At 38.4% G+C, this 13,581-nt stretch overlaps 1 protein-coding gene across 1 annotated transcript in view; it reads right to left on the reverse strand.

The window, feature by feature from the left end:
• Positions 1-355: 355 nt before the first annotated feature.
• The window catches only part of lrmda (leucine rich melanocyte differentiation associated), a 109,169-nt gene continuing 95,943 nt past the window's right edge, over positions 356-13,581 (reverse strand). The window contains exon 6 of the mRNA XM_015027855.1: positions 356-2,582. Coding sequence (XP_014883341.1) covers positions 2,503-2,582 — 80 coding nt within the window. The 3' untranslated portion in view covers positions 356-2,502. The remainder of the gene's footprint in view (positions 2,583-13,581) is intronic.

The following is a 13,581-nucleotide window of genomic DNA, read 5'->3' on the forward strand; positions in this document are numbered from 1 at the left end:
CTGGAACTGGAACAAATGTTTAAGCTAATAAAAAACAGGGAACTATACAAAGAGAGACATTGTGAACAAACATTGCATTAGGCTATCTCTGACCTTTTCTTTATCTGCTTGTAGATGAGTGACATGCTGTACTGAACATAAACATGGCCGCTTTTGAGCCCCACAGATATTAAACCTCTCAATGTTCTCACAAAAATGTAGTCAGGATAAGAAATAACATTTCAGCTGGATTAACAAGAAATAACTTTTGATCCATTTATAGGCTTTATGTAAAACTAATAATATTTCATCGTTAGGTATCAATGTATTGAACTGGTCCAGGAATCGACATAAATATAGCAACACAACTTCAGCATATTTGAGTTCAGCCCTTTTAATCACACAACAATGATATATATTTCTTTTCTTAGATCAGTTGTTAGAAATTAAATGCTTGTTCAAAATCTTCATCTGGAAGGTTCCCTTGAAGCCATCATACCAGAAACACAGTGTGCGAGATTAACAGTAATAATAAAAACACAATAATATTCACATAAACAGAAACTCCAGTGCATGTCTTCACAGCTTGTTAATATCTGAAAGTGTGCCTCAGTACAAACAAAGAAAACACCACAGCAAGTACAAACAAAGGCTAAGACATAGTAGGAAAAAAAACTCAACAGGATTAAGAACAATAATGCTAGATGAATTATAAGAATCCGGTAGTAAAGTATTATTTCAGTCCGACATTTCTATTGTTTTTAGGAAAAATATACCAAAGATAAATTTTACACTCCATTTGATTAGTTTTACCTGTTGTGGTCCAACTCAGTTATGTTGTAAGTTGATGACATTTCACTGCTGGGTTGTTTTAACTTGTTAGGTTAGAAAAAAGATCGGAACGAGTCTCATCAGTCTCAACAGGAAGCCATTTTGAACTGTACAACAATCTGATCGGACTTCAATAAACTTCTACCAGAAATGGACAGATGGAAAAATTATGTTGTGTGATAAGAAAATAGTCAGTGGTTTGTGTTAATGGTTTTAGTTCGCTCTAGAGAATAATTTCACTTCACAGAATTTTTCACTTAGATAACATTAACTAGTTAGCTGAGTTTAGTTATAAGTTCACTTTGTATCTCTCTTTTCGGTAACATCAATGTTTGCCACATTTCTTTTAAGCTGTTTTAGGGTTTATAAACCATGTGTGCTGAACTGTGCACATTGCACAAGTCAGTAGCTAGACATGCACTCGTGTTTATGGTGATAAAGTGCTTGCACCAACCTTAAACATGAAATGCTGGTAACATTTTATGAACATTTTGCATAGGCGTGTTTTTACAGATATTTAATCCGTAACTTTTTACTGTTTGCTACAGAGTTGAATTTGGAGATCAGTTGTTAAATAACTTGACTAGGGTGCCTAAATCTTTAAGAATGTCAATTTATGGAAAGCATGAATGATTTTATTGGGGATCCTCACCAAGGTAGTTGTTTTAGTAAAAATTGTTAAAAAGGAATACAAAAAATCTTCCAATTTAACAGTGAATCCAGCAGAAATTTCAACAGATTTAGTGGAGAACCGAGCAGGTGCCAAAAGGAGAACCGTTAATGGCAAGAAAAAGAGTAAAGCTTCATGTTTTGAAGGGCATGCAGGTAATTAGGGCTCCAGATGGGCCAAACATATCAAATGGTGTAGGAGGATGTAATCCCACAATGCTCGGTAACATGTAAACAGCAATAAGAATAGAAACTTATTTACAGCTCCCACAAACACAATTTCACTGTCTAGAACAATGTCAAAATCTGGAATGCTGCTGTGCATGTTACTGAAGACACCGATTCTCAGCTATTGCTGCTTTCACCGGTTTCTCCAACCTCTTATCTTAATGACTTAAATAGCAGTTTAAGTCCAGCGAGCGCAGGAGAGAAAAGAAAAAAAAAACAAAAAAAAAACAAAACAGAGAAATCAAGAATGAAGAAGATGAGTCCATGTCGGGGCCCAGGTGTGTGACCGCCACCCCCTTCACCCTTGATTAGTAGCTGTTGTGGACAAGTGATCCATCATGGGTGTCAAAGAAAAGGAAGCAATTGCCTGGATATGTTTGTTGCTCGCTGTGTGTAAGACAATAAGGCAGGGAGACGGTCCTTGTGTCTATGTATGTGTGTGTGCATGTGTGTATGTGTGTGTGTGTGTGTGTGTGTGTGTGTGTGAGTTGTGTTGCAGCTGATGCTTAGAGGCAATCATGTCAGTGGGAGTGTCATCTCTGACTCTGAGCTGCAAGCAGGAAAACAGAAGTAGGCTCAGCTCAGGAGAGGAGGCTAAAACAATGGCTCTAAAATTTAATATGAACACAAAAGTATTCATCATGCATAAGTATAACAGCATATTTGGATAAAAATTATCTTTTGTTTTCCAGCAGTAGATTAGGTGATTGAAAAAAAAAAAAAAAAAAAAAATCCCCAGTGGTTTTAATAAATAAAGAAAAAAAACACGACTCCTCTGAGAGCATCCTGTGGACATCAGAGCTCATCGTTTCGGATGAATCTGTTGCCTTCTGAGTGGTTGCCGTAGTAGATGTAGCGACACTTGGCGAATACCCCTAAAAAGAGAATAAAACAAAGTTTAGGTGTAAATCATGGTTAGATTATCTTTTTATGCCAGCAATTCTGCAGCAGCTCCCTTCATGGACTGGAGAAGCAGAGAAATCGACTCGTGACCTGAACTGCAAAGTTTTGAGCTTGATCAGCCTGTCTGGTGACCAGCCGGTCAGAAACTCAAAACTGCTCTCCAATCAGCGAGTGCCACGAATGTAGCACTGCTGTTCATGATGGCAATAACACTCTTCAGTGTGGATGTGGTGTGGCAAGTCATTTAAAAGGACACTTGTCATTATGAGCTGCAAAAAGTGAGAGAGAAAGCCTTTTAGCAGATAACAGAAAGGCTGAATGACTGTAGCAGAGCAGCACTGTTTTATTCTTTTAAGCTCTTCATGAGCTGACAGTCCAAAAAATGTTAGCACCATTTATGAAACCTCAGAGTGGAGGTAAAAAGCCACATTTTCCAGGAAAAAGGCTGCGTTGATTCCAAGTAAGTAACAGAAGACAGTTGCAAACAAGTTAGCTCTGTAATCATCTTTTCTTTGTTTTAAAATATTAGTAAAACTGATTTAGCAGACTGTTCTCCATGATATAAAGTTGCCTCTGCTATTAATATGAATCATTCTTCACTACTTGTGACAGAAAGGCAGAAAAAATGCTGTTTATACAGCTAATTATACAGTTCTGCTCGATTTCCATAAAGCACAGCAAAGTTGTACAGATGTCATGACAGGAAAGCAAGTAAAAAATAAAACAACAACAAAAAAACTAAGTTAAAGAAAGTCTTTCTCTCAAAACAAACGAAAAACGGTCGTTTGACACCTGGAAACAATTACACTGAAACGCTGTAGATCTACTTTCAAACTGTCTGAAATGACAAACATTTCTCCTTCTTGTATAGAGAAAATTTCTTTACCTAAACCAAACACATAAGAGCTCAGACACAACGCTGCTTTGGTATAAGTGAAATCAACTTCGATCCACATGGAATCCAATCAGTTGCTGTAGCTGCTATCTTAGCTGGCTAAGGTACATTTATTTTACAAAATATATATTTAATACAGTATTCCAGTATTAGTTATTTTTTGTAATACATGCTATAAAAAGGAAAACCCAAAGTTTTTACAAACTAAAGGTAATCTATTCTTTCAATTTTTTTTATCATATTATATATATATATATATATATATATATATATATATATATATATCAAATATTAGTAATTTCAAAGTGTTTTCATTGTGTAATTATGTTCAATATTGAAACAAGAATAATACGTTTATGTATTTGCTCCAAAAGATGAGGTCAAGTAGATAAACCTGTAATCATTTACACCTAAAAAGGTTAAATAGAAATACAAACTTAAGCTCTTGTATCTGCGTCTACGTCGTTGGCCCCTATCTACATACCTATAATGTTATAGAACTGAAGGTTGTCTGTGGTGGTTTTCTGTAGTACAGAGAGGTGGTGCTGTTCAGGCAGATGGCTGGCCCAAACGCTCTGCGGTCAGTTTGCTGTGGTGCTAACGTCACAAACACTAACATCCCGTCTTGATTAGTGCAGAGGGCTGTACCTCAGTGTCATCTCTTTCCAAATGAGGCAAGGACAAGTGGCATTAGTGCTGTCAATGATCCTCTGACAGCAGGACAGATACGGCTTTCACCAGCTTTTCTAAATAGACATGAAGCGCATTAAAGGAGGAGGGGAAAGGAGGCAGGCCAGACACAAGGCAGGAGTGGAGAGACATATGGGGGAGGCAGTGTCACAGAGGGATGAGGGACGCTCCAAGTGGTAAGTCCAATCAGATAATCCAAAAAGACATTGTCAAGAGAGGGAAGAGAATGGCAACTAAGTGACAAAAAGCAGGAATGGGGACAGAGATACTGGTGCCATATTAGTGCCAAGCATATTCTGATGCCACCCTCAATTCTAACCAAACTTGACACATCGCTCTCTTTCCCCGCTCTCTCTGACTCTTCAAAGTAGGCTCCACCAAGTCACACACACACACGCAACACACAAGTGCACATATGTGGTGCACAGAGATGCACAGGAACCCACACAGCGCACCAGTCCCTTGCAGCAGTGGTGGGTGTTCTGTCAGGCGGAGGAGCAGTACGGCAGCAGCAGAAGCCCACAGGCCCGGGGACAAGCTCAGTCAATCTAAATCTGGACTTTGTAGTGGAGCAGTGCTCATTTCCCCTCATAGCCCAGCTACTTGAGGTGATCCAAACACTGAAGTGTGAGAAGCTGTCACCTCCGATAAAATCCAAGACCAGCTCCATGCCTGCCTGCTCCCCCGGTGTATGAGAGATGTATACATGTGTGTGTGTGTGTGTTTGGGTGCGCATGAGTGTGTATATGCTTTTTTTTTTTTTTTGACAGTGTGGAGGTTGGAAGTGTAGGGGAAGTGGGGGGATGAATTCCAGCTGCCGTGATTTGCCTTGGGACAAAGGTGCCACGGTTGTATACTGGGCTTGACACCACAGGACTCAGGGTATCTCACAGCACTCAGATCAAATGGTTGCCAGGGTCTTTCACATATTCACAGTGTACCCAGCGAAAAACTCACTCTCTCCAGGAGTAGGGCCCTTAAAGAGATTACCCACTGAGGCACCAGAACCAAGTCTCCTATAAGACATTACCTACAGGGGATATATTTGTAGGTTTGCAACCAAAGCCTTTCAGAGATAACCTTCACAGATGAAGGAACTAAAGTAAAGGCCCCACAAGCCTTCACACTCTGCTGAACTCAACTTCAGCCCATGGGTACTGAGAATGATTGGAGAGGCCACACTTTGTAGCTCTCCGGCACCAATTGGAAAGGTCTGGACGATGAGTGACCTGTAGCTCTCTCCAGCAGCGCTAATGTACGCCTGTGAGTAATAAAGAGGACGAGGAGTAAATTAGAAGAAATGGAAGAACAAAGATCAGGGTCTGCTGTCTGCTTCCCAGTGGGTGAAGAAGTGCACAAATGTGACAGTTCTCCATTTCTGCACTACATTAAGTGCCGCATTGTGTGCATAAACAGCACACTCCAGCTTGCTTTCTTCCCCCTCACAGCGAGAGCTTGCACTTATTACAAGAGAAACCAGGTGAAAGATTGGCCTGCTGGAAACGAGGAAGGGAGTAACTAAGCCAAACTCACGCTTACATAATGCCTTCGGAGGCTACGCTCACGCCTCTGGGGTTCTGCCTGATGAACTCATACTTAATGACAAATATTACTATGCCAAACTCAGTACTCCACAGTATCCTCTGTGTATCTTAAGCCACGGCTGGGAGTGCTTATATCACTAACACTGTCATGTTCCCATACATATTTACATCTTCAGCACACAAACTCTGCGCTCCATGAGAACAGTGGGAACCCCCATTGACGTGACAGATTAACAAAGTTATGAGTAGGCTATTGCCTCCATAATGGCCTGGTGGAGCAACAGTCACAGCTTTGCGCTACACGTCTTGTTGTATTTAAAACAAGATATTTTTTTTCCTGAGTCAAACTAGCGCCACTAAAAATGTAAAAACCTTCAGAACATTTTATCCCCTGCAGATGCAGCATTAAGGATGAATTTTATGACATTATCAAAGGAATTGTTAAATTCTTTGACCTTGTATTCTGATTTATTTGCAAAATAATGCTGTAAAAATACAGTAATATTTAATTTTACAGGAAAATATTGTTTTAAATATTTCCAACTAATATTTTAGATTATATATACTTATCACCATTGAGAGCTAAAATGTGAAGTACCAACCAAGATTCCAACCTTACATGTCACGAGCAAAACAAAAATTGAATTAAAAATTCTGACAATATGATTCCAGACTATTTCTCTCCAAGATTACCTTTGCTCCTTGCTGGGTGTCGTGCATTGAACCCAGATGCTGATCTGAACTTGACTTTATATTGTCCGTTATAAATGTGAAAGATTTACCTGTTTTCTACCATATTCAAATGAAATGTGTAGTGTTTCTTTTATTTGTAAGATACAAATAGATAGTGCCAATAGTTCAAAGGGTGTGACAATGTACAAATAAATAAAGTGGCTATCCTATCCTATTCAAAGTGGTGCATTAAATAGAATTTATTCTTGTTTTCAGTTGGATTATAGGATTAAGCTTGTAGGCATTTTGTACCTGACTACAATAAAGCAAGCAATAGTGTGGATGTAGATGCTTTTATGACAAAAAAAAACAAAAAAAAAACTTTTCTCTTAACATTAGTGCAAGCATTCTGTTCTGTTCTGGTTGTGGTCATCTGAAGAAAATGAATCACATTTTAAAGGCAAATTCGCTAAAAACAAGGAGCTATTATGAACAAATTATAATATTGTTAAAAATTCATCTTTTTAGGCAACCCGATTCACTTAGTAAAGCACGTTGCACATAGAATAATGTCTTCAAGTTTATTTTTGATATTTGTTGTTTTCCACTTCCACTTAAACAAATTTAAGGCTGGACCATTAAAAGCATTTTTAATACAACAGTGTCATAAAAAGTATGTTTATTACCTGTATAGGTACTTTTAATCTGACAAACAAACCTTATTGAAACATATATTGTATTGCATAAAATATAACTGTACATCAAGTCAAACAAACACAAGGTTGGTTTTTCAAACACGCTGAAGTTAATCTTGTACTGCACACTTTTCTGAAGTTTACCAGTCTTGGTCTGCAGTGTAAAGACTCTTGCAAAATAGGACAGATTACAGTATTTAGGTCACTCTGACCCTTGTGGGCATGGACATCATGAATTGGCCTTTAGAGTTCTGCTACCTGACCTGAAAGTGACAAGTATCAACAAAGTCCAAGCTGCTCCTTCCATCTGAGTTTTCTGTAGCAATGATAAAATTATACTGCCCAGGAGGCACTTCCGAACTACATCGGGCCAGTAATTTAGCAGTCACTACATCACACAATACTGCAAAAATATCACTGGGGTCTTGGGTACAAATTCAAACATTGCAGGGCTACTACTGATTCTGTCTGTTGACCTTTAAATGTAGAATAGGAGCCAAGTTTAGGTTTAAGGTAAGATTTGTGCCAAAATAAAATATATTTAGACCCTCTATTAGATGTGCATAACCGCTGAAAATGCAAGGGTTTTTTTTTTTATTTTTGGATTTGATTGTACACTGAAAACACATAAGATGAAAAAGTACGACCTCCATGAATCTGCATGCATGAATCTGTCTGAATTCCTTCCCATATTTTCTAAAAGCCTGCTCCAGAGTTTTGCATTTAATCAGCACACACTCACAAGAGGGGAGTTAGAGAGAGATGGGAGATGGAGTGGGTTTAATGACTGCTCCCTGCATAAAATCAGCTCGACTCTTTTTCAAGGGCCATCAATATGTCACAGAAAGACATGTCCAAACGGATGTAGCTTTTAACATCAAGGTTATCTATTCTCAGAATGAATTTGCTCTGCACACTCCTATTTTCTTGTCTTGTCCCTTCTCCAAATCTGTCCTCCCATTTTTTTTTTTTTTTTTTTTGACTGCACCCACTTCTCTTTTTCTCCCTTGCAGTATCCTTTCTCTTCTTTGGAGTCTTCAACTCATTATTTTTATTTTCTCATTGCTTCCAAGTGTTTGCTTTTCTTTCTGACCTCCCTTCTTTCGACCCACACTCTTCACTTGGACCACATAGTCATTTGCAGACAACCAATTTCCTTAAAGACAACTTTCACCAGGATCAATCGATATTTAGGATGGCTCAAAATATTAATCAGTCTACAAAATTTAAACTATATAAACAGTCATATAAGCTTCAGAGCACCTTTGAAATGTGGGTAAACATTATCGTATATTATTGGCATAAAGTTTTTATCTTATCTTGCTATATATGTTGGCATATCTAAAAATGCTATTCAGGAATATTGCAATTCAAACAAATACAACACTTTATATAAAACATGAGATCATGTCACATACATGAAGTATGCTTTTTATGATATTGCTTTGCCAAATATATTGTCTGTGCAGTGGAAGGAAGGCCTAAAGTTATCATAGTGGTGGAAGCATAGTGTGTTTTATATTTTTCTCTATAATTGTCACCATCTTGGGCTGGAGATTTATTACTCCAATTATTTAGTTATTGATGCAGTATTTGCTTAGCACTTGCATAATTGCAGCAGTGGTATTGTGGAAATAGGGCTTCACAACAGATTGGAGGAACTGAAGAACAATTAATGGATGTTACTGGTGTATAGAAACATGATACTGGACAGAACCTCACATATCTTTGTACAACATTTAAAAACAATGTAAATGTGCAGTTGTGTGAGTACTATTAGCAAATATTTCATGTCATCATGTTCAACATAAAGGCAGATCAAAATTTTAATTACTTGATATGACAGTGATTTTGTGTATCAGGAAGATGAAGCCAGAGTCAAATGAAAAGAATGGAGTAAAGTGAATAGCTGCAAGTAATACACACCGATTACAATGGGAGGTCAACATTGTTACATTTTAAATGCTAAGCTTATAGTAGTCTCTTTTTTGAAACTCAAGTAAATCAGCTGTAAGTAACTTTCAGGATTACGGTGACATGAGATAGGTGCTGCAAATGAGCTCGTGCTAAAAGCACCATAATACAGGCAATGGACTGCTCTAATCAGTTCGTCTGTTATTGTGAGTCTGTCCCATTAATTAAGCTCAATAATGTTTATTTGGCCTAAACAGTTAAAAATACTATTTAAGCCATTGAACATAAATAGCTGCCATTATGACCCAAGCCCAGGGCTTATACCTCCACTGTTCAAGATCCTGATCATTTATTGCGTCCATTCAATGACATCGCCTGCATGTTTTCGACGTTAGTGTACTGATTAAACTTTTAAATGGCCACCATATAACCCTGGGACATCAAGGAGATTAATTTACATCAATGTTCATCGGTAATTCATTAGCCATTAATACTCAACATTCACAAAGGCTATCAGAGAAATGTGTCTAATTTTTCACTGAGTGAGAGGCAAGGGAAAATGTAGAGAGAAGAGGCAATGAAAGGAATCATTATCCAGGTTATAACATTAGTACCTCTCAAACATGTCAGGAATAAATTGTAAAACACCCTGCAGCTTAAACCAATACTTAGACATACAGAACATGGCACTTTTTCTTATATTAGCATTCAGCTTTAGAAATAATGAGAGTTTGAAACTAACTTGTTGTTTAACAATATTTTTATGTACCGTAGGTTAAAGTTACTTTTTTTTTTTATATTGGAAGGTAAAATATTAAAAATAGACTAAAGTGTTTTACACAAATATTTAGGAAGTGGGCAAAATGGTCACAAAGTAACACAAAAATGCCAATAGAGGGAGGATAAATGGTGTGAGAGTTTGCATACATGAGATGAGAAGTTGAAAGATTTGTTGTTGCCAAAGGCTGATAGCCTGTCTGAGAAAGGCTGAGGAGTCGTAACTCAACCAGCCCTAATCAATAGAAAGCAGATTTTTGCTCGATGAAGCTTTTTGAAGAGCAACATTAACAAATTGTTTCTTTTTCTGCATCCTCAACACAGAGTAGCACATAAAAGTGGAGAGGAAAAGAATACACGCTAAAATATTTAACAAATAAAAATCTGAAAAGTGTGGCATACATCTGCTTCCCTAAGGCAATACATTACAAGACCACTTTTTGTTGCAATTTCAGCTGCAAGTCTTTTGGAGTGGTCCAGCCAGTTTTGCAATTCTATAGATTACAATTTTGACCAATTCTTCATCTTGTATTTAGCTTAATCTCTTCAACTTTGACCAGGTTTTCTAAGGAAGAAGCTTTCCAAAACATGATTCCACCAACCTTTCAATTCAAGTCCTGCTTTACTAAGTAATGCATTCATTCAACTTAAACTTAAGACATGCTTAGCATGTTACCACTCACAATGTTTTCACTCCATTAGGACAGAAGGGGAATTGAATTTGGACCAAAAGCAAGTTCGCTTCAGTACTACGTTGCCATTGTGGGCATTCTAATTAAAAATATGTGAAATTAATTTTAGTGACATTTTTGACACACAGCCTGGAAGAACATTTCTTACAGTAGCTCTGAAGGCTGGAGATAAGATGGTGGATGTATGTCAGTTTACAAAGTCAAACATATCTATGGAGCATGCACTACTAACAAGCCAGAACACAAACGTCTTGCATGATTCAAGAAAAAAAGCAAAGAACTTTAAGCACAACATTGACAAGCAAGTTATTTACTGCTAGAGTTCATCTACCCTTAAGGGCGCAAGAAGCCACTAATGATGCAAGTAATCATAGGCGCTCATTTTCTCAGTTAATATGTGGCTCACAAATCACCACCCATGCACACTGCATGACCTGACACTGATCGATTGAGTTCTTCATTACACCCAGGATTTCTAATTAAAAGAAAAGCACAGATAAGTGGTTCAAACCTCTGACCAAAATAGACGAAAAAAGTAAAAATTCCAATTAGAGATTTGACTGTGTTCCTTAATGGCGCTGTTAATAAGAGCGGCTGGTGAGTCACTCAATGAAGGTTTAATCACTGGGACAGGATTCAATAACAAAAGAGCGCAATATTAATCACCAGAGAGTGATAACTTCACTGTTCATCTCTTTGACATTGGAGGAAGGGATGAATTAATGATGCTCTCCATCTGAACACATTAAATAATAATTATCAGGCAAAACAGCATGAAAGGGACTGCATAATGAACCCCATTGTCAGGTCAATTACAACCACATAAAACTGTTCAAAGGGAAGTAGCTTGTTACCAGATAGCCACAGCAGAAAGGACAGCTGTGGCTTTATTAGCGGAAGGTGCAGCGTTTAAAATGTTTTGAGGGGTTGACATACACTCGCAGGGCATCAAAGCTCTGTCGAGCTACTCACGCCGGCTGTAAAAACCAAGAGGTGCTCAGTGAGGCATTCAGAAAGGAACACATTGTAAATTGGCTAGCAAAAGATAAATGACATGACAATGACAGTGTTTTGCCGGCTCTGAAGCAATGTCAGTCGCTAAGTGTCATGTTAACTAAACTCAACCACACAGACAATGATGGACTTCACGCATCAGCAGACAGAATGGCACCTCGCTGCTTGTCAGCAGCAATTTCCATCAAATCAAAGATGGCCGAAAACTTTACCCACAAGAGTTGGCACCGCTGGAGTTTTACGCATGAATGTGAACATGGACTGAGGATACAGTTACATGTTGTACTCTTCATTCACTGGTAATGCTAACAAATTGACAATTGCTTATTGAAGCTTTCACCTTTCCCTGAGCGACAGACACATCAGGCTGTCCTCTACCCTCTCATCTGATGTAGACATCAATTAATGCATGGCTGCTACCGCCCTGAGACACTCATTTTAACAAACAGCCTCGTGACCTGCACTGTGACATATCAATACCCATCTGACATCTTGTTCCACAATCTACAACTTCGGAGCCCGGCTAGCTGCACCTGTCTCACCAGAGTGCCCAGGGTCGGCTATGCTCCTTCACACTTCCTTTGCCTGCAGACATCAAACACTTATTACTCTCCGTCTTGGCTCTGCTAACTGACTGTCCAGTCTGGCCCACATGGAGACGCCATTATTAGAGTCATTTCAGTGCCCATCCTGACGCCTGTTAGGCAGCTCCCTACCTTGGGCTCCTGCTTCCTGCCTATCCAACTGAGTGCCTGCCCAGCCGTACAGTGATTGGACATGACATGGTGACAGAAAACAGGGGAGAAGGGCAATAGAAATAAAAGAACAGAGATGGTGGAGTGAGGCAGACACACACAGGGACGGAGTAAGGTGGCCATGTTAGCCAAGGCCCTTGTGGCGAAGGGTGTGCCCATCAACACGAATGAGCGTTAGCCAAGAGCCGCATGTCACAATGATGGAAGGCCCGGATCACTCACGTCAGGGCTTCATCTGACTGGAAGATATCAATCTCCAGGCCTAATCCAAAGGGACATGGTAAAATATCCTTTAACATTGCTCGTCCACCCCGGCTTTGTGTGTTCGCTGGCTTCTGTCTCTTTTCACAGCTGTTTGAAACCTTCATTGTTGGACCTCAATCGAATACACTCATTTTCACATCCCATTTCCTCTGTCTCCAGCGCTGACAGTCAAATTATGATGGGCAAAGTGGTAGGTCGACACATAGCATTTAGCACAGTTTGTCACTAAATGCTGCAAGAAAAAAAAAGAGTTAAAGAAGCAGAGATCAGAATATACTGTAGAGAAAAATACACTGTTAAAAGTCGACATAAATTAAGCTAGTGTGATTTTACTTAATCATCAGGCTTTTATAAAAAGAAATTATTAAAAAATATATACTTGGAAATGATTTTATATTGCTGGAAAGCTTTGCTCATAAATATCTGGTGGAGGAGTAAACCAGTTTAAGTGAAACAGGACATCAATCTACCTGTAATAAACATTTTAAATTAAGAGTAAGAGCACAATTGTCTCAAATGTCAAACTGTGCATACAAGGTTTTTAATTACATGAATTTAGACAAAGAATATGCAGCTTATAGATGATCTCTATGAGTTGCATGCAGAAGGGGTCACCAGTTTGCATTTCTTTTACTTGAGAACCATGACAAAAAAACCTGAAAGTGAGTAAAGCAAATAACTATCTAAAGCAGTCAACACCAAAGAAATGTTTATGTACTTTGCATTAAACATAAGTAAACTACTTTTACAACTTTAATCCAGAATGAAAATGCACAATGCAGGCCACTTCCTAATTTTCTTCTGTTGAATGTTAAAAAAGGGGGAAAACTTCAAACCATTTTTGAGATTGTATGCCATCAAATAGAAGTCAGATTTGTTATAGTCTCATATTAACTTGGCTCAACTTAGCTAATTACTTGTTGCAAGGTAAAACATTTCAGAACGTTTGCAATATTATACATAGGACATTTCAAAGCAGTGTGTTACACACTGTGTATAAAATTATACTGTGCATTATATGTAGCCCAGGGGAATGAGAGTTAGTTCTTGGCACACACA

Source organism: Poecilia latipinna, unplaced genomic scaffold (assembly GCF_001443285.1).
Source record: "Poecilia latipinna isolate Pla-1442-1.1 unplaced genomic scaffold, P_latipinna-1.0 Scaffold107, whole genome shotgun sequence".
Taxonomy (NCBI): domain Eukaryota; kingdom Metazoa; phylum Chordata; class Actinopteri; order Cyprinodontiformes; family Poeciliidae; genus Poecilia; species Poecilia latipinna.